Consider the following 21,931-nt stretch of genomic DNA (forward strand, 5'->3'; position numbering starts at 1 on the left):
TTATTGTTTATTTCTTAGTTGTCTTCTGCGTGCCGTAAAGTTGAACAGTCTGTCAATTGAGGTTTTACAGTACTTATGGCCCTTTAAACTTTTGACATCGCATAAAAAGTGCTATTTTACGCACTAGTGCGGGAAAATAGGACCATATGTACTGTAATAGTTATTTTCGATACAAGTGCGAAAAAGAGGAAATTAGAAACGAGTGGCGATAAATTAAAACACGACCGAAGGGAGTGTTTTAAATCGACACGAGTTGCGAATTACTTATTCGCACGTGTACCGAACAACGTTTTACAGTACATATGGCACTTTAAAGTTTCGACATCGCACGAAAAGTGCTATTTTACGCACTAGTGCGGAAAAGTAGCCCCATATGTACTGTAAAAGTCTATTCAGGAGAAATCTTGCTTCTCTGTTTGTTTAGTGATTGTGATTCTTGTCCCCTATAGAAACAATCGTATCATCCACCGTGTAAACACACGCCTTGCATCCTTTGAATACATGCGAGGAACACACCCACCGTTTCTTGAAGCCCTGGGAAATTCTTTGGCTATACAGATATTTCCCTAGCTTAATCATAGGGCGCCCCCTTTGAGAATTTACGAATTCTGGTTCTGAAAAACAAACAAAAACACTTGTTGAAACCTTTGTAAAATTTTACTGAAATAGGTATATAAACCTATTTAAATAAGTTTTATTGGAGGTCGTCGAGGAGTTCGTATCAAACTTTTAGAACAACTCCCACTATTTTCCATTAAGGTGGTTCGACTAGGTTACTCAAAGCTTAACCCTCGCTAGATGGTGCCACTTTCGCAAAATTTCATGTTTAATTTTTTTATGGAATGGTCTTGGTATTTGTATACTTAAAAGTATGTTTAGCGAACTCTTTAAGTAAATATTGAACTATTAAAATAAACATTGAATACTTCATTATGCAAAAACCAGCCTTTAAAGTCGACGGAGTGTTGCTGTCATGCTTTTTCCTACTATAACTCACACATGCAAACAGTGTTTCCGTGATGCTTATAGTAGACAATTTCACACAACGTAAGTATACTGCAATAGCGTTACGGTATGTTCGTGGAAATACGTGCAAGAGGATTGGGGTTCAAGACTGGTGCGAGTAGGTAATTTCTTTTTGTTTATTTTTGTCCTTTTTGTGTTATCTTACCTTTAAACGAGCAATTATTATATATATATTTATTTATATATTTGGATGATATCAGAAACAGCTCTAACGATTTCGATGAAATTTGCTATAAGGGGTTTGATCTCTTAGCTAGGTCTGATCTGTGAGAAAACGCGCATTTTTGGGTTTTTATATGTTTTCTGAGCTTTGGTCGGTCTCCCAGATATTCAATCTCTTCTTCCTCGCGTGGGGTCCGCTTGGCAACTAATCCCAGAATTGGCATGGGCACTAGTTTTTACGAAAGCGACTGCCCTGACCTTCCAACCCAGAGAGTAAACTTATTGGGATTAGTCCGTTTTCCTCACATTGGTTTCTTTCACCGAAAAATAGGTATCGGTATATAAATAGGTTCCGGTAAATAGGTATCAAATGATATTTCGTACAAAAGTTCCGAAAAATCATTGGTACGACGGTACGAGCAGGGGTTAGAACCCGCGACCTCCGGATTGCAAGTCGCACGCTCTTTCCGCTAGGCCACCAGCGCTTCCCCCAGATATTCAGTATCATCATCATCACTATTACTACATAGTATAAAACAAAGTCGCTTTTCTGTCTGTCTGTCTGTATGCTTAGATCTTTAAAACTACGCAACGGATTTTGATGCGGTTTTTTTTAATAGATAGAGTGATTCAAGAGGGAGGTTTATGTATAATTTGTTAACCCGTGCGAAGCCGGGGCGGGTAGCTATTATCAATAAATTACATTATCAACGTTTTCAAAAAAAAATCAATACCAGATTTTCACAGATTATGATCTTTTTGGGTTCTTCCAACTCAGAATCACTAGCATATTCTTATTGAATCCTGAAGCTAAATGTCCCAAATATTTGTATAGAAGTTTTAGTTTCCGCTACGTCACGCAGGCTGGGAAACATTTTTGATACTAAAACCTGACGTGATGACCGACATTTTAGGATATCTTTTTATGCTAGGATGGAGAATACCTACTGACGATTCTTAAGGCTTGGCCAGACTCAGAGCGCGACGCAGCGCCGCGTCCGCGCCGCGCGACCGCGGCACATGCTAACAGGTTACCGACGTCAAACAGACTGCGTCCCGCCGGTATCACGCCCCGCTTCTGTCGCGCCCCGCGCCGCGCGGCCCCTTGCGTCCGCGCAGCGCTGCGCCGCGCGGACGCGGCGGGCCGCCGCGTCGCGCTGGGTCACATCAGTCGGATCGGACGTTAGGCAGCGAGCGGTGGCGCGCGGCCGCGCCGCGTTCCCGCGCGGCCGCGCCGCGTTCGCGCGCGCGATGAGGGCGTGTTGAGAGCGCGGTCCGCGCGCGCCCTGTTTGAACAGTCATCGCGTCGGCATCACGCGGCGCTGCGTCGCGCTCTGTGTCTGGCCAAGCCTTTAGTAGAATAAGCCCAAAGAAGTCCAGTTTGTAAGTGTCAGGTATCAGTTTTTTTTAAAGCGCTAATAGTTTGTTCTACAAGTAAAGCAATCCCTTACTGCCCAGCCTCTAATAAAGTAGTAGGTAATTGTAAAATAAAATAAAAGGAAAACATTTTTTTTTATTCAAGTACCTACAGTACATTTTTTTATATTTGTTATCCGTAGTAATCCCTGTACCTGAAAGAAATATAATATCATGAATCATGATAGAAAAAAATATCTAATGTAATAGGAAGAAAGATGATGCAACAATATGGATTCTAATAAAGTTATAATCAAGTTATAATTTACATACCTGGTAGTAACTAGTAATAATTCTGTTTTTCATTCATAGACAAAATTCCATTATTTTCAACCACAGGAAATTTTATACATTTCTTTTTTATTGCTGTGAGGATGTCCTGATTGTAAAAATCAAAGAGATTAGGTAGAGTATAATTTCTAATTATCTTTGTAAAAATTAAACGAATACGCTTAGCCCATACTTAATCCATCGATTTTTGAAAATAAGAAAAATTAAATAAAAATAAAAAACACAACACGAAATTTAGGTGTAAAAAAAAAATACAAAAAGTTATGTCCCAGCATACAATGACTGGGGTTTGAACCGGGGACCTTCCGTTTGTAAGCAAAAAAGCGACTGTTTACAAAACGCGCCATGATACTTCTTAGCTAAGCTGACGAACTTCGGGTACTTATTCAACAAAATCGGGTAGGTCAACAAAATTGCGCTAAACATCACGGCACTTCAAATTCGCGCCGTGGTCAGCCCGGCAACGTCGGAAATGGTATGGCAACGTCGCAAATGTATCCGTACACGACATTTGTGACGCACACATACGTAAAATTGATGAAAAGTTAACTATGATTTTTGCATGATTTCTGTATGAAACATTGTTTTCCTATTCATTTAGAGAAAATGAATATTCGAAAGAAGATAAATGCGGAAATATTTATGTAGTAAAAGTGTGTAGTTACTTAATGAAAGTCGATTGAATTTTGTATGAAAATCGAACCACCTTAATATCTACCTCATTCTGTTTCATAATTTATAATCATAATCAAGGATTTAGTTGTTACTAATAAGAATGACGTAGTTTAGATACGTACTGATTTATTCTGTTTATAATCAGAACATGTCTCGTTTAACTGGCCCTATAAACAAGTCTGGCCATCATGAGTCGAACAAAAAAGATACCCTCGCATGTTCCTATTACTAACCAATTAAATCTAAACCTTATGTTAAGACCATTAGGGTCGATTTTTAGTCTTATTCTTGTGTTTTAATTATTAGTTTAAATCTAAATGCAACTGTTTATTGTTAAACACTGTCATTAAGTGCTTGCTTATTGCGTAACTTGTAAATACTGTAAGTTATCTATTTATAAGTTGTCTTATAAGTGAAATTTCTGTAATTTCTTAGACAATAAAATTTCTTTCTTTAAACCGAACATTAACGTGTATTCCATTTGCAGGAATCTTAAAAGCCATGAAAATGTTTTAAATAAAATAGAGTTACGAAATATCGTAAATTTCAACAAAACTCATTGTGTTCAATAATTTTCGTACAATGAATCCTGTAATTCAGAACTTGACACATAATTATTTGTACTTCAGCTTGACCACATCCTCAACGCGTCATTATTCGTCGCTGCACCTTCATACTGCAACTTATGCAAAACATTACACATATATATGTTTCAATTGATTTATTGAAATTACCTCACGAGATTCATCTTCGTTACATTTTCAAGAAAATTAATTAAAATAATATTACAAATGTTTTAGTATCACTACTGAAAATCAGCACGAGTAGTATGTACACCTTTTACTGCTACTATTTCATTTTCTATGGTCTGTATTGACGATTTGCAGTTATATGCAGCGTGCGAGGTGCATCTCCAAATAATTTTGTGAGCTGAGCGGCGGTTCACCCTGTATTTGTTTCCTTTGTATATGAGTATCTGGCTCCCTCTGCTTGAAGTGGAGAACATTGCTGAAAAAATTGACCGAAAACGTATTTAATGTAAAACGGAAAACCTTTTCGAGAACAGTACAAACTACAAACAGTCCAAAATATTTAGCTACGGCCGAAAATAATTAGAGCGTATTTGGCTAACATCGTACGAGTATGTTGGATAATTCCGAAAATGTCATGAGAATCACAAAAAATCCATCATAATAATTTTCAGAATTACTCGTAATCAGGAAGTTACAAAATATTTTATTTGTTTACTCATTTCATTTATTCAGAACAATAAATATTGTGTTGATCACATTAATTTACATAATTATGGATAGTGCACATAATACTATAGTTACATTGGTAGGTATATTCAAGTTTTGTCTGTCATTAAGCATTGTTAGGCAGCGGTGTTAGTTAACAGCACTGGCCGTCGAACTCCAAACAGCGTACAAACTGAAAAGATGCTCAAGCTGAACTTCATCTTCCTCGCGTTGTCCCGGCATTTTGGCCACGGCTCATGGGAGCCTGGGGTCTGCTTGGCAACTAATCCTAGGAATTGGTGTAGGCACTAGTTTTTACGAAAGCGACTGCCATCTGACCTTCCAACCCAGAGGGTAAACTAGGCCTTATTGGGATAAGTCCGGTTTCCTCACGATGTTTTCCTTCACCGAAAAGCGACTAGTAAATATCAAATGAATTCAAATGATATTTCGTACATAAGTTCCGAGAAACTCATTGGTACGAGCCGGGGTTTGAACCCGCGACCTCCGGATTGCAAGTCGCACGCTCTTACCGCTAGGCCACCAGCGCTTCATCTCAGCTCAAGCTGAGTGTGTAGTGGAAATGGAAATGAAGGTGAGCGGCCTGTATCACTCTGCGCTAAACAATTTGCCACATGCCGCTCCGCTGAAGGCCCCGCTGGACGCTCGCCACTCATACCGCACCCTTACTAACATGACTATTAACATGTATACCTTTCGTGCACACTACCAGGTCCCCAATCGTCTGCACTGAAGCTTTACACCTGCATCTACTATGGCTGGTACACCGCCATATGATCTTCTGAGCTAATTCTGGAGCGTCCTTGCTAGAACATACGTACGCTTGTCGGTAGTTCACACCTTCGTATGTCAATGTTAGGTTCCCTTTTTTGTTTAGGGAGAAAAATGGAGTTTGTCCTGAAAGAACAATGGTATTAAAATAATTATGCTTACCAGAACATGTAACATTAATTTGCTGAATTCTGAATTATATTTAATAAGTATTAGGTATGCTTACATTTTCTTATGCAGTATAGGTATTATTATTATAAATGCCGCTGTATATGAATCGTAGATTTCTACAAACTGTTTCTGTATTTCATAGATAAAAATACTAAAACACACTATAATTGTAACACATTTATTAAAACGCAAAAATATAAAAATATTTTGTAGTGATACGTACGTTTACGTATACTGTAGCTACTTAGCTACGACAATATAAAAAAAGTCTACAAAATATATTAAAATATATGTTAACGTGTATAACGCCTTTGACCAGCAGTCGGTTTATGAATGAGGTGACATTACTGATAACAAAACTACGATGTTTTAAAAAAAAATGTTACATGAGGCACATTTGTACTCATTTTAGCGCTATTCCTTATAGTGAGTATCACGACTTTCACCCGAGAAGCATCTTCGTCGGTCCTTGTCATTTTCTTTACTTTTTACACCCACATCGGTGACAAACAAGCATGCAGTCACCTGACAGTAAGTAGTTACTGTAGCTTATAGACGCTTGCAACTCCAGCCGGGCTAGCACATGATTGGCGCGACGGTATCTCGCGGCGAGATAAACTACCCGTCCCTCTATTATTAACATAGTTTGAAAAAGACGGCAAGTCTATCTCGCCGCGAGATACTGTCGCGCCAATCATGTGGTTCGTTTTTTAGCATTAGAAATAAAGTAGGTAAACAATCTTGATGTGTCTTTTAATTGAAAATCACATTTTTAAAATAAGTTACGGTAAATATGTAACAATTATGAATCTAATACGATCTTTTATAGTCTTCTGCTTTCATACGTAATAGAACAGTTATTGATTTTTAAAAAGTGTTTTTCAATTAAAAGACATATCACAATCGCTTACCATCTTTCAAGTTCTTTCTAATGCTAAAAAAACGAACTATATAAGCCTACAGGGGAGGCACACGCGCGATCTACTAAAAATGTATACAGTCTTATGAGGCTACACCTACAGTCTCTTAAAAAGACTTCAAGGTAAAAAGGTTTATTATTCGGCGTGAGAGAGAGGGTACAATTATCATTTAAATTCAGTAGTGTGTGTATCCTTCAGTACTATTAGCTCGTTCCCAATAGTAAGGATCATGGCCCTGCACCCATACTTGGAGTGAGTGGTGCACCGCCACCGAACTTTGTCGGTGCGGCTCGTCTTGTTCTGCATCTGGTACTTTATTCCACCGAACATTAGAGTCTGGTTTCCGGATATAGACGTGGAGAAGTAAGGAACGTGGTCGTCTTCTGAAAAGATAAACAATGCTTACATTATAGGTATACATTAAATTTTTTATCGATTTGGTATTCGGGTCATAGACATTTACTTGTTCGCGTCTTTCCTGTAGACATCGCAAAGTTAGATTCCAAAGCTAATACTTGAACTAGGTGCACACGTTACCGACTCATGTACCCAGCTCGCTAAATTTTGATATTTTCTCAGAAGTAACCTTTTTCGGAAATGTGATTGACTCATTCTAGAAACTACAATAAAATATATATGTGTATAATCCACATTTATTTGAACACAATCATTAATGAAAACAGAACATGAAATTAAAACAAATCAGACTATCGTGCAAAGTTTACACAACATCCTCATTTGTAACAACTTTGTTATTAAACAGAAATATATTCATATATAAAAAAAATTGGAGCCTCATAACGCAGTACAGAGTCAAAAAGGTGTACGGATGTCAACAGCAGCTGCATTACTGTTGCGGCGTTGTTGTAGCCGCCGCTATATCTGTCAATTTCAATAAAATGAGTGACGTTCGCCGCCGCATCACTGCCGGGATTATAACGCTCATTCCGGTATTCATTTTACAAAGGAAATTGTCAGATACAGGAGGGAACAAGGAATCCGCAACAGTAATGCAGCTATAGGTGACAACCGAACGTCACTCTTAGACGTTTTTCAGTTTACTGCTAGCTTGGCAGTAATTAATACACTACGTATTCATCATAGGTACCTCAATAAAATAGCACAGAGAAGTTAACATGTTTAATTTTACCTTAAAAAAACTTGAACAAAACTAGATAACTCTTAATTATATCAATTTTTAGGGTTCCGTAGCCAAATGGCAAAAAACGGAACCCTTATAGATTCGTCATGTCTGTCCGTCTGTCTGTCCGTCCGTATGTCACAGCCACTTTTCTACGAAACTATAAGAACTATACTGTTGAAACTTGGTAAGTAGATGTATTATGTGAACCGCATTAAAATTTTCACACAAAAATAGAAAAAAAAAAACAATAAATTTTTGGGGTTCCCCATACTTCGAACTGAAACTCAAAAAATTTTTTTTCATCAAACCCATACGTGTGGGGTATCTATGGATAGGTCTTCAAAAATGATATTGAGGTTTCTAATATCATTTTTTTCTAAACTGAATAGTTTGCGCGAGAGACACTTCCAAAGTGGTAAAATGTGTGTCCCCCCCCCCTGTAACTTCTAAAATAAGAGAATGATAAAACTAAAAAAAATATATGATGTACATTACCATGTAAACTTCCACCGAAAATTGGTTTGAACGAGATCTAGTAAGTAGTTTTTTTTTTATACGTCATAAATCGCCTAAATACGGAACCCTTCATGGGCGAGTCCGACTCGCACTTGGCCGCTTTTATTTCTGCTAACTTTGCGATACACGAAATTTTAATAAAGGTGACTGTTGGATGACTACTGTAGCAGTATCACTGTTGCAAGATTACTGCTGCCGCGTTGATGCGGGTGATATCACTGTTATTTTCCATGAAAGTTTGCGTTTGTTATGGTGCGGGATTTATTGTCGAGATTAGAATATTAAATTTGTCACTCATTATATAAACGAGATCAACAGTGACATTCCCCTCGTCAACGCCGCAACAGTAACGTTGCAACGGTAATGCTGCTGATGCAGTCGTCATTCGATCGTCGCCTCCTCCTCTTCCTCTTCCTCCTCCTCTCGTAAAGGAAGTTAGTTTATAGTATGCTCCCTCTCGATACAGATAATATAATCGCCCTTGGTAACGATTACCCCTCTGCAATGGTTCTCTGAATGTGTTGTAAGTACATCTCCAATGGGCCGTGTGAGTCATCTTAGATTCGTGGTTAAGACGGTACCTTATGCCTATGTGAATGAGGATCTTCGCACCGGTGCAGGATAAGGCGAAAATAGCTGGTTCTGAAACAAAGATCAATAGGTACCTATAATGTAAGTGGTTGAGACCGTTTAAGAAAATCAGATTTTATACTACTCTTTTAGTACGTGGCATGCAAGTGTTGGACGTTAATAAAATAAATACATTGAAATTATTGTACATACTTGAAACAATTTAATGTAATTATAAGTTTATTATAAATTAGGTGTAATAATTACCTCGGGAGTAGCAAAATCATATAATACCTATCTTAACAAATAAAGTAATACAAAGAAAAAATAAAACACCTAAAAGTATACGTACGTATGTATCCTAAACTAAAACAACATTGTACTAAGCATAAAATGATAGAAACAGAACGGCGTGGCTCCATTGAATCGTCTGCTCATGTGTCGGATATTGCACTTTACCGTGGAACCTCCGAAATACGACACCCTTCAGTCAAAAGTCGGCCCACTCGATGGTCCCCTGCAGCGGTCACGGCAGGCGCGTACAAAGAGTTGAAGTTCTAAAACTCGTGAGCACTAGTAGTGTGAACATTCTTCTCATATACAACAACGTCGCCAACAGTAATGACGGCAGCTTTGCATTTGAATCGCGCATGCGTGGTGCACCTCCAACGGACCTTATCGTGAGACTGACGGTGTATTCTGTACTTAACGCCATTCAAAATTAATATCTGGTTACCTCTGGAGTTCATTGAGAAAAATGCTAAAAAGGAAGGGTAAATATTAAAATCTTTTATAGGTATAACGCAACATGTGTAAGTTACTACGACTAGCTAGTTCTTGTCAGATGGCTCCGCTTGAAAATTGTTACTCGGGTCAAACAGCTGATTATGTCTCCTAGCCAGTCGCTTTACCTCAGGCTACCCCAAGGAACAAATGTATGCAAGGTTCAACTATCACATTTTGACGTTAGGTAGTCCTGCATCTGTCTCTACTGGCCATAAAATAAATATGCAAGATTGCAAGATCACGAACGCTGTAAAGGAGATTAGCGTGATTACAATATTTAAAAGCACATTTTTATATCTATTTTTTTTAATCAAGAACTACATTGTTAGGTTCTGTCAAAAATATTTTTCATAAGTTCACACTTCTATTGCCGACTGTATTTCCTCTGATATCATTACAAGTTTCTACTGAATGCCCTTTCATCAACCTCAGTAAAAGGTCCATAGAGTATCTGAAGAGTGCAAACATCAATATCTAGAATAATATTTAATTTAAATCCAGTAACTTTAATGACATAGGTATGATAAAAAATAATGTTTCTACTCATACTCTTCAAGACCTCTATAATGAGCCTAAACTCAATGAGCTTGTGTTTTTCCGTCGAAAAGTGTCTTCGGCTATCCATGGTTCATGGTCCATGTTAGCAGCACTGTCAACGCCTCATTTTCTCAGGAATTTGGCATGCAGCATAAATAATAATACGGTTGCAGTATCATTTCATTCCCTAATATCCCGTGGTATGTTCGCCTTTGACAAGAGCAATGACGTCCCCAATAGTAATGACCACAGCTTTGCACTTGAACCTAGTATGCGTGGTGCACCTCCAGCGAACCTTCTCACCAGTTCTAGCGTGTATTCTGTATTTGATGCCGTTTAATGTCAGCGTCTTATTTCCTCTGGGGTTCAATGAGAAATAAGCTGGAAGAGATTAAACAATTAAATTAATCCTTTCATTCAGGCATACCTTACCCATATAAGTGTTAAAAGACAGTTACTTAGTCAAATAACCTTTGGCGAAATGAATGGTCTTCATAAAAGAATGGACTTCATAGGCAGTCTTTAATATATAATTTGCTAATAATGTAAACTTTGCTACCACTACACAAATTCGAAAAGGTTAGTTGTCTCATCACACTGAAATACAATTAATTAATTAATATAATATTTAAAACTTTCGCGTTTTGAACACAAATTATCTGACATTTATAAACGGTTCTATCGCGAAATTTATTTTATTACCTTTATTTACCGACATTTCGACACAGGTTTCAGGTTAGCCGCGACCACGACCATATAAAAAAAAAAACATCGGTAAATAAAGATAATAAAATAACTTTCGTGATATCGTCTTTAAATGTCAGTTAATTAATTAATTTATATTATATTTAGCTTCTACTTAGCCGCCCAGAGTAGTTTGCATCTTGAATCTATAATTGGCAAATCAGAATTGCATTTGTCTTGGCAAGTTTTGACGTAAGTACTAGGACAATAGGTACACTAATTGGTTCATTCGTACTGAGTGGTATGCGTGTTTTTCTCAAAAACAATCATGTCTCCAACCGTCATGATTACAGCCTTGCACCGATATTTAGCATGTGTAGTGCACCTCCAGCGAATCTTATCCTTAGTGGTGTCTCGAGAGTTCTTCCTATATTTAATGCCGCGGTGTATTAGAATACGGCTTCCTGCATCCGAGTACGTGAAGTAAGCGGGACCTTTGGAAAAACAGAGATGGTAGATAAGTATCATTTTCGAATTTTGTGAGCAGCTCATTCTGTTGCTTCGTAATATTGATTTCTTTTTTGGTATTTGCCCAATTGTCTGACATAAACATACCTATTTAAAGTGGCGCCCAAATTAGCCCGATCCTCTCTGCTGTGACGCCGCCTGTTTTTGCAGTCACTTGTAAGTTACCACAGAAAGTATCAATATCACCCCAATGATCTCGTAATGGACGAGAAAATTACATGTATCAACGTATATAGACTATATAATCATTAGATCTGCCGTCAAAGACGTGTGTTTCAAGGAACAGGTTTTTGGTAAAAAAAAAAATTGTTTCCTTTGGACACCTAATCAAACATGGTTGCAGTCCTCATTATTTAATAAAATAACCAAATGTGTGATCATTATAGAAACTAAGTAAATTAAGTTGTGTGCGAAGTATCCACGTATAGCAAGATGTCACCAACACTTCTAGCAGTGGCTTTACACCCGGATCTAGTGTGCGTGGTACATCTCCAGAGAATTTTGTCGCCATTTTGATAGTTGATTCTATACTTGATACCTTTAAATATTAAAATTTTGTTACCTCTTTTGTTAATTTTGAAAAAACACTCTGAAAATGCAATAAGTAATATTATTGTACGAAGAAGGACTCTATAGATTAAAAGGTTATTTATTAGTAAGGTTATTAGTTTTTTAATATTTATTTTAGGTACCTACCTAAAATAAATATTAAAAAACAACACCGAAACTGAAACATGTATATTATTGTTTAAACTATGTTAATATCTACATTCATTCATGATAATAAGATTACTATAATGGATGTCATTCAAATAATTAATTATTGTGAAAAAAAAATTAGTCACATATTTTTATAATCATTTTTATTTTGATTGACTTTGTATATAACTAATAGATCTTTAACGATCATAACATACATTAATATAGAAAGAAAATTTAATATCATTTAGCTTGTATTATATAAGTAAGTACCTAAAATATACAGTGTTTCAATGACACAGTAAAATATTAAATTTATTTAGAAAGAATATTTAATTAGATAAAACTTAAAAAAGAATACAAATTAAAAACTATACATTTAACATATTATTTATTTAATATTATGTATGAAATAAATCTTATCATATACATAGCAGGAAACTTGCAACATAATGACGATAAAAAAATTCAAACACAACTTTAGGGCCACCCCACACTGCTGCTGGCGTCTTTTGAGCGTCGGTGTCTGGTAGATGTGCCGTCAAAGCCGTGTGTTTCAAGGAACAGGTATGTGGTAAATGTTTTTATTGTTTCCTTTGGACACCTAATCAAACATGGTAGCAGACCTCATTATTTAATAAAATAACCAAATGTGTGATCATTACAGAAACTAAGTAAATTAAGTTGTGTGCGAAGTATCCACGTATAACAAGACGGCACCAACAGTCCTAGCAGTGGCTTTACACCCGGCTCTAGCGTGCGTGGTACATCTCCAGACAATTTTGTCGCCATTTTGATAGTTGATTCTATACTTGATACCTTCTAATATTAAAATTCTGTTACCTCTTTTGTTTATTGTGAAAAAACACTCTGAAAATACAATAAGTAACATTATTGTACGAAGGACTCTAGATTAAAATGTTATTTAGGTACCTAAAATAAATATTAAAAAAACAACACCGAAACTTGAATATGTATATTATTGTTTAAACTATGTTAATACATTCATTCATTATAATCACCTTCATTCAAATCATTAATCATTGTGAAAAAAATAATTAGTCATTTATTTTTATAATCATTTTTATTTTGATTGACATTTGTATATAATTAGGATATGTTTAACGATCATTAACATACATTAATATTACTTGGTTCAACAGTTCTCCATAGCAGTTCAGCGGGGGAATGCTGCAGGCATTATGGGGACATTTGAGCCAAGTACGGTTATTTTAAGTTTAGTGTAGGTTAAGTTTTATTTGTATTTTTCTCTTTATTTATTTATCATCTTAAGTTAGGTTAATTTATAATATGGATATAAAAATAAAATACAAAAACACTTACAAAAACAATACAAAATACTTATAAACATATTATAAAAAAACCTAACCTAGGGTGCCGCCAGCAGCGGGGCAAGGCCCAAGCTGCCGGTGGTCAGGGCCGCAGAGAGAGGAACCGACGGACTATCCGCGCCGTGTCCAAGATCACCGCCTTCTGCATCTGACCCTTGATCCAACCACCTAGCGAGAGTCTCTCAAGATGTTGGTCGAGACTCTTCTCTTATTTGTATTATTTTTAGGGTTTTTTATTTTTATGTATAATTTAAGGATTAAATGTTTTAAGTTTAAGTAAATTATTATTTAAAATTAAGATCAATAAACTATGTAGCAGGTTTTAATATTAATTATTTAAAAAAAATAATGTCTAAATCATAAGCACCTAATATAGAAAGATAATTTAATATTATTTAGCTTGTATGTTATACCTAAAAGATACAATAAGTTTCAATGTCACAGTAAATAATTATAAATATGTACAATAACATAATTAGGTACAATATAATATTAGATATATTTAGAAATAAGATTTTATTTGATAAAACTAAACAAAGGATATAAATTACAAATTAAATTACAACTAAAGCTTACAAATAAAAATTAAAACTATAAATTTAATATATTATATTTATATATTATTTATTTAATATTATGAATCAAATAAATATTATCATATACACAACAGGAAACTTGCAACACAATGACGATAAAAAAAATCAAACACACGTTTAAAGCCACCCCACACTGGCGTCTTTTGAGCGTCCGTGTCTGGTCAGCGCTAAGAAAAATGGCGTCGCTGCGCAGTTGCGCCAACATAACCCTAGAGTTGGCTAATGTGGGGTGGTTCTTAGATTCAATAACAATTTTAAGAGGCACATCCACATATCCACAGTAAATGAAAATTTGGTACTAAATACATCAATTATTAGAATTAGGTGAAAAACATTTATTATAATATGTATTTAAAACTGTCGCGTTTTAAATACATATTATAATAAACGTCGCGAACTGGGACATCAGTTAAATAGCCGCGACCACGACCAGTGAAACCTGTGTCGAAACGTCGGTAAATAAAGGTAATAAAATTAAATTTCGCGATCCCGTCTATAAATGTGAGTTACCAATTTTTTTTAATGCATGTTTGTGAGACTAGTCAGACTCCGTATGTGTATATTTTGTACAGAAAAACTTATCATCGACAGTTACCAGAGCAGCTCTACAACTGTATTTGGCATGCGTCGTACACCTCCAACGGGTCCTGTTGCCTCTCTTGTAGTCAATCCTGTACTTGATACCATTAAATAGAAGAACTTGATTGCCTCTGGCGTTGACAGAGAAATAAAACTCTGAAAGTAACCAAAATATGAGTATCAGTACAGAGTTTTGGTCATTAAAATTATTCTTATTTAAAAAACGGCTTCCATCAAACGAATGATGAATTGATGAATTCGACAGTGTCAAAACTGCACTAGCATGACGTCTTTCAGTAGTAGCTTTTAGTACAGTGATAACTAGACTGTTTTGTCGAAGCCATAAAGGTGATTTTAGTCTAACTTTGTCAAGTATAAAGCTAAAAGCCTGAATTAAAAGTGACCAAGACGGAATAATGAAACAAAGATATTCTCATTAACATTTTATTAGAAATTATAGTTTAATAATTATTTTATTTCTAAGGGCTATTTGCATCATTCACTAACCCGGGGTTAACCGGTTAAACCTGGAGTTACCATGGTTACCAGTTCAATGTTACCAGTACAATTTGGCACTGGGTTAACGGTTTAATCTACATGGTTAATGGTGCAAGTGGCGTTAAGACATTTTGCCCCTGAGCTCAAGCAGTTTCACATCACACTTCTTCTACTGCAAAAAAGTTTTGCGATTGTACAACAAGTCGGTTAATTTATTGAGGATATTATTTGTCAGTCCATAGGACTGAACTATTGTAATTTGTTACGTAATAATAATAAGTTAACTAATTACTAATATTAGTTATTTTTTAGAAAAAAAGAATGATACAAATATTACAAATCCTTATACATTATACATTACCCTACACATCTCAAGTTTTGAGACTCTCTTCACGACGAAAACGTTTCGATATGTGAGTTCTTCATTAAAATTATCTCATCATTATAAGTTACAACTATAGCTTTGCATCCGTACTTGTCGTGGGTGGTGCACCTCCAGTTCATCGGGTTTTATTGGTTGGATTTTGAGTTCATCCTGTATTTGATGCCATTGACAGTCAAAATTCTACTTCCTCTGGCGTTTATTGAGTATAAAGCTTCTGGGACTAAAAACCAAACAACCGAAATGTTAGTATTTACTTAAACTAATATTTTATCTTTTTTGAAACCAGAGAAAAATGTAACCAGAAGGTAAATGAAATGCATATTTTAACAAGCATACCACATGTAATCTTTCTTCATTTCTCATGCTCTGAAAGAGGGTCATTGTTGTTCAAAAAAGTGTGCAGTAAATTATGCGTTTCTGCACTAGAGCGTTTTACTCTGCAAGTACGATTATGTCCATGTTTTATGATAATCAATTGAAATTTCGTTTTAAACGGATTTGTTATACAATTTCCATTATGATATTTAACTACCCATTCCATAAATAACGATACTTTTGCCTAAATTGTTAATAGAAAGTACCCTCAAGGAATACTATAAAAAATATTCTTAGTCATGTTTTAAAATGCATGCATTTCGTATTCGAAATGAATAGTAGAGTGTTTAACTCAGGTGAAAGGCATCATTTTAGCCTCGGACTATTGGCACTCTCACTGCGCTCGAGCGCCAATCTACCTCGGCAGAAATGAATGCCTTTCATCCCTCGGTTAACAATCTACTATTATATAATCTTAACTAGGTACCTACGTTTGGTATACAATATTATTATTATAACAGGTACTTATGATGTTATCCGGTAGCTGATAAATAGTTTCAATACGGTTGTACATATCAGCTGCCAAGCGTCATAATATTTATACAGTTAGTATGGATGGGTCATAAAGATGTATTGTATTATTTTATGTAGTCGATCAAGATGCCACTCCACTACAGAGTAGATGTCCATGGGCAAAGCCTTCAACCTGAAATTACTTTATGGCACGGATTTCGATTACCGCACAACAAATTTAAATTTCGTAGAACCTTTCCCTCTTTCCACTTCCTCAGCAAAAAAATCGGAGCTCAGTGCGTCGTTTCAAATCCCAATTACCTGAGCAATTTTATGTTCATTATACACATAAATAATCTGGTCATTAACCGTAATGACAAAAGATTTACAGCCATACTTGGCGTGTGTAGTGCATCGCCAGCGGCTCTTCTCGCCGGCTTTGTAGTGTAGTCTGTACTTAACCCCGCTCAGGTTTAGTACCTGGCTCCCTCTCGAGTTTACTGAGAAGAAAGCATCTTGATCTGAAAATATAGTTGAGTCAATAGGAAGTAGAGTTTTAAAACAATACTAAGTTCTACCTGTAATTACTTAATATAAAACATTTGGATGCTGATATATTCAAAGACATTCAATCATATTTACTAAATTTAGATATTAGCCTGCGAAAGTTATCAAGCGGTTCACTAAAGGTGACAGTCCATTTCCAACCGCAGCTGCACTACTGTTCATTTTACTATGAAAATTGTCAGTAACTGCGACGCGTCCAGTACCAGTAGTGCAGCTGCGGTCAGAAATGGAATGTTACCCTAATTGAAACTTTCACGATTTTCACACATTTTTAGGGTTCCGTAGCCAAATGGCAAAAAACGGAACCCTTATAGATTCGTCATGTCTGTCTGTCCGTCCGTATGTCACAGCCACTTTTCTCCGAAACTATAAGAACTATACTGTTGAAACTTGGTAAGTAGATGTATTCTGTGAACCGCATTAAGATTTTCACACAAAAATAGAAAAAAAACAATAAAGTTTTGGGGTTCCCCATACTTCGAACTGAAACTCAAAAATTTTTTTTTCATCAAACCCATACGTGTGGGGTATCTATGGATAGGTCTTCAAAAATGATATTGAGGTTTCTAATATCATTTTTTTCTAAACTGAATAGTTTGCGCGAGAGACACTTCCAAAGTGGTAAAATGTGTCCCCCCCCCCCCCCCCTGTAACTTCTAAAATAAGAGAATGATAAAACTAAAAAAAATATATGATGTACATTAATTACCATGTAAACTTCCACCGAAAATTGGTTTGAACGAGATCTAGTAAGTAGTTTTTTTTTTATACGTCATAAATCGCCTAAATACGGAACCCTTCATGGGCGAGTCCGACTCGCACTTGGCCGCTTTTTATTTACTTTAACGGGCCCTAATAATCGTATAGCTACTCCGAGAATATGGGGACAATGCCCCCCTTGAAACATCGGAGGTACTTTTAAAAGTGTACAGTAAAGTGTACGAAGCGTTTAAGTCCCGTTAAAATAAATAATATTATCAATATTAAACTGTTGACAAAAGAAAAAGAAATAACAAAATCAGCATGTATAAAGTCTTGCTTATGTGATATCTACATATACTGGGTGTTTCCTGTAACAGGAGCAATAAATTAATTTGTACTCCTCAAACTGACCAACATTTGTTCAGCAACTTTTAAAAATAGCTTATAATTATATTGATTTTTATTAAAGTTTAAAGATGTATTGCAAATTTTGCTATGTTTATAGCGTGACATACAAGCAACGTCAAACACACGGATGTCAGCGTACAATTAAAAGCAATATTTATTTTGTATGAAAACGAGGAATTCTAAAGGATTCATAATATTTAAAAGATGTTTAACAAAAGTTTTACAGTTTAAGGAGTATAATATAATATGTTTTAATTATTTTCTCGCGTTGCAGGCAACACCCGGTATAAAACAACAAACTTATATCCTTAAATAAAATAAATAAATAAATAATAAATAAATATTATAGGACTTTCTTACACAGATTGACTAAGTCCCACAGTAAGCTCAAAAAGGCTTGTGTTGTGGGTACTCAGACCTCATAAATACATAGAAAACACCCAAGACTCAGGAACAAATATCTTTGTTAATCACACAAATAAATGCCCTTACCAGGATTCGAAGCCAGGACCGCGGCTTAACAGGCAGGGTCACTACCCACTAGGCCAGACCTGTCGTCAAGCGTCGTCGTCGTCGTCTTAAGTGTTACGTATTTAATCAATGTTACGAGTATGTACTTACATGAAATGAAACCACCATTAATATTAAATAAAATCCAGTCTTATCCAAAATAAATATACATAAAACTAAGAAAAATAGTTATAATATATTGATTTACCATACTTCTTCACTTAAATATATAAACCATACACTATGATACATATAATATAACATATACTTACCTACTTGGGCGTTTTTTTTTTGTTGTTCCCTACACTTTTTTTTCAAATTCGGGATTTTTTATGTTATTTCTACTCAGAATCACGAGCTCTTTCTAACCTAATAGGAGAAAAAAAGTGTTCCAAGGTTTTTTCCCATTCCGTTACCATTTTTCATAGACTTTGTATGGCGGTTTCGGAATGGAAAGATCGAAAATGTATGGAAATCTTGGGATACTTTTTTTCTCCTATTAAGATCAAAAGAGCTCATGATTCTGAGTAGAAATAACATAAAAAGTCCCAATTTAAAAAAAAAGTCTAAGGGACAACTTTAAATAAAATGGCCCAAAAATAGATATAATATATTGATTTACCATACTTCTTCACTTAAATATTTAAACAACAACCCATACACTATGATTTTAACATATACCTACCTACTTATGGTTTTACTTATCAACACCCACCCCAAATGAATACTACGATCTTATAAATTAAACATTTCAGTTGATTTTTTAACAGGACAGTTTGGCAACTCTCAAATGTAAACGCAAAGAACAAATCAAAAGAAACGGTATAGAATAAAACAATATGTAGATCTAAGACAGAGGCAGAAACAAGCGGCCTCATCACTCTAGGTACCTTTCGTCTCGAATGATGGTCATTATGACAGTTCTGTTCCTTTAAGTATCTTGGTTAAGTTTAATTTTTAAAAATAAAAAATAAACATATTATTATCGTATTTTTAGTTCTAAAAGAATTACTGTGCGAAACTTCCAAAAAATGTCTACAGACACACATTTACCTTGACAGCGATTCCATATAAATACGAACTGTCATAGGCTCCATTATTTGACGCGAGAGGTATAAAAAGCGATGTCTTCCAGAAAACGTTCAGCCACAAAATTCTACCCCGGGAACGTATGCTCATTCCTATAATACACTATCGTGTCGCCTATAGTGTGCACCAACGCCCTGCACCCGTGCCTCTCGTGGCTGGAACACCTCCACCTGACCTTCGGACCCTCATTGCCGTTCATACGGAACCTGCAGCCGTCTACGATGAGGATCTTCCGGCCTCTGTTTGAAGTGCTGAACGTTGCGGTGCATTCTGGAAGAAAGGGGAGGGTTAGGTTTGGACAAAGGAGGAGCCTTAACCAATGAACCTACAGCCACAGATCTCCCGACCCACTTAAACCTATGATATCGTTAAAGCTCCTTGAAGCTTAACATGTTGAGCAATTTTTGACTTATTAATACGTGAGTGACCCCCGTTTTAATAAATTTATTATATCATTATGCTAAAAGACGAACGCTAGGTATTTACTTAAAATATTATTTCTACTAAACCTGAATGCTTAAAGGTTACACACCCTTTTTGTCAGTTTTTGTAGGTATTTAGAGACTTTAACTATACTCGTATAATTTGGTAATATACAATGATTGACTAGTCAAAGAAACATTCAACACGATAGTTTCGGTGTTTGACTACAACATACCTATACGAAAGACTTGTTTAGAACGTGAAATAATACCTGCAGAACAATAATTAAAGAGTAAATTTATTAACTGAAAAGAAAGTAATACATATATCACAGAAAAACCTTTTAGGCTAAAACTACAAAATGTTAAAAACTACGTTGAGTAAATAGCTTCAAAATTAAGTTACAATACAAATTAAAACATAATCAAGTTCATAAAGTACATTTAAATGCGTAATTTCTTAAAGATAAACATTTAGTAGCAATAATAATCATGACATCTATTTTTTCAAATACTTTAAAAGCAACTTAAAATTTAAGTAAAAAGCAGTTTTATTTTATATGCTTTAACTATTAATATTTAGCCACTTTAGTATAATTAGTAATCGTAAGTTATAAAAAGCTGCTCTATTCAATAGATCTTTATTGTTAACATAATAATAACTTAATCTTAATAACGAAAGATATTCGAATATTTATTAACAACCAATCATATCAAATATTTCAATTTTATTTAAAGATTATACGTAACAACCGGGATTTGACCAAATTTTTATTATTTTCTGTGTGTTACAATAAAAAGTATAGCCCTATTTTTTCACACTTTTCTGTCCTTAGCAATAAGAAAAAAGTTTAATAACGTCTATGAAACTCCAAAAGATTGAACCTGTCCTGTTTTGGACATATTATACTTAGACGATTTTATCTTCATCTTAGTGTTGTATCATAACTCATTACTATCTTTCCTAATAATATCGTATACAGGAAATAATATAAAACAAACTGAAATCGCCAATTGGCTCCTTCCACAACTGTACCGTTCTGTTTTCTAAAGGTGATGTCAGATGTCAACTGCAGCTTCATTCCTGCCGCTGTATTTATCAAATTCCTGGATAAAATGAGGGACGTTCACGGCATTACTGCCGCGAGTACGACGTTCCGTTATTTAGTATCCGAACATCACTTTTACGTAGTCTACTGGACGCTTGGCAGTTTAGTTCAAGTACGGATACTTGATGCTAGGGTTGACCACGCACGGCGGGTGCGTGTGCTCATCCCTAACCGACACAACGTTGTTATACACCATGACAATCCTCGCTTTGCAACCTTTAGCGTAGTGGGTCGAGCACGCCCAGCGGGTCGTGTCACGGCGCGACGACGCCGAGTGCTTGTAGTACGTGTATCCGTTGAGCTTCAGCATTCTGTTGCCTTTTTGTGACGTCACGAAGGATACTGGAATGAAGTAAAGAGTTAGGTAGAGGTCATTTATGATGCGTGTTGTGTGTTAAGTTAAGACGTTCAACGTCAAAAAGATTTGTTTTGATTTAGCACGACATACATACAATGGTCTACGGATACGTAAATATAATCTACATATTTTGAGCCTGTAAATAAAAAATATTTGCCTTGCATTATAAATGAAAACAAAACAGCGCTATATAAACGTCTATTTATTAAATATATTGCACTTGATAAAATCTAATGACTTAAATATTATACTCGAATTACAAATACCACACGCAAATAAATCTCAAAAACAAATATGCATTTATGTATTACACTGACTAGAAACATTACTATTATTCTTTGCACTATCTTTATTTTTATTTTTATAGAGAATA

The 21,931-nt window shown here is 35.5% G+C and overlaps 1 protein-coding gene across 5 annotated transcripts in view; it reads right to left on the reverse strand.

Moving 5' to 3' along the window:
* The window catches only part of LOC134661654 (protein tramtrack, beta isoform), a 506,900-nt gene that overhangs the window by 64,206 nt on the left and 420,763 nt on the right, over window positions 1-21,931 (reverse strand). Inside the window, exon 5 of one of the 5 annotated variants that reach the window (XM_063518146.1) lies at window positions 21,289-21,542. The exons of the other annotated variants lie outside the window; for them this stretch is intronic. Coding sequence (XP_063374216.1) covers window positions 21,304-21,542 — 239 coding nt within the window. The 3' untranslated portion in view covers window positions 21,289-21,303. Of the gene's footprint in view, window positions 1-21,288; window positions 21,543-21,931 lie in introns of those variants that run through there. 5 annotated transcript variants of the gene reach the window in all.

This window comes from Cydia amplana, chromosome 2 (assembly GCF_948474715.1).
Source record: "Cydia amplana chromosome 2, ilCydAmpl1.1, whole genome shotgun sequence".
NCBI classification, from domain to species: Eukaryota; Metazoa; Arthropoda; class Insecta; order Lepidoptera; family Tortricidae; genus Cydia; species Cydia amplana.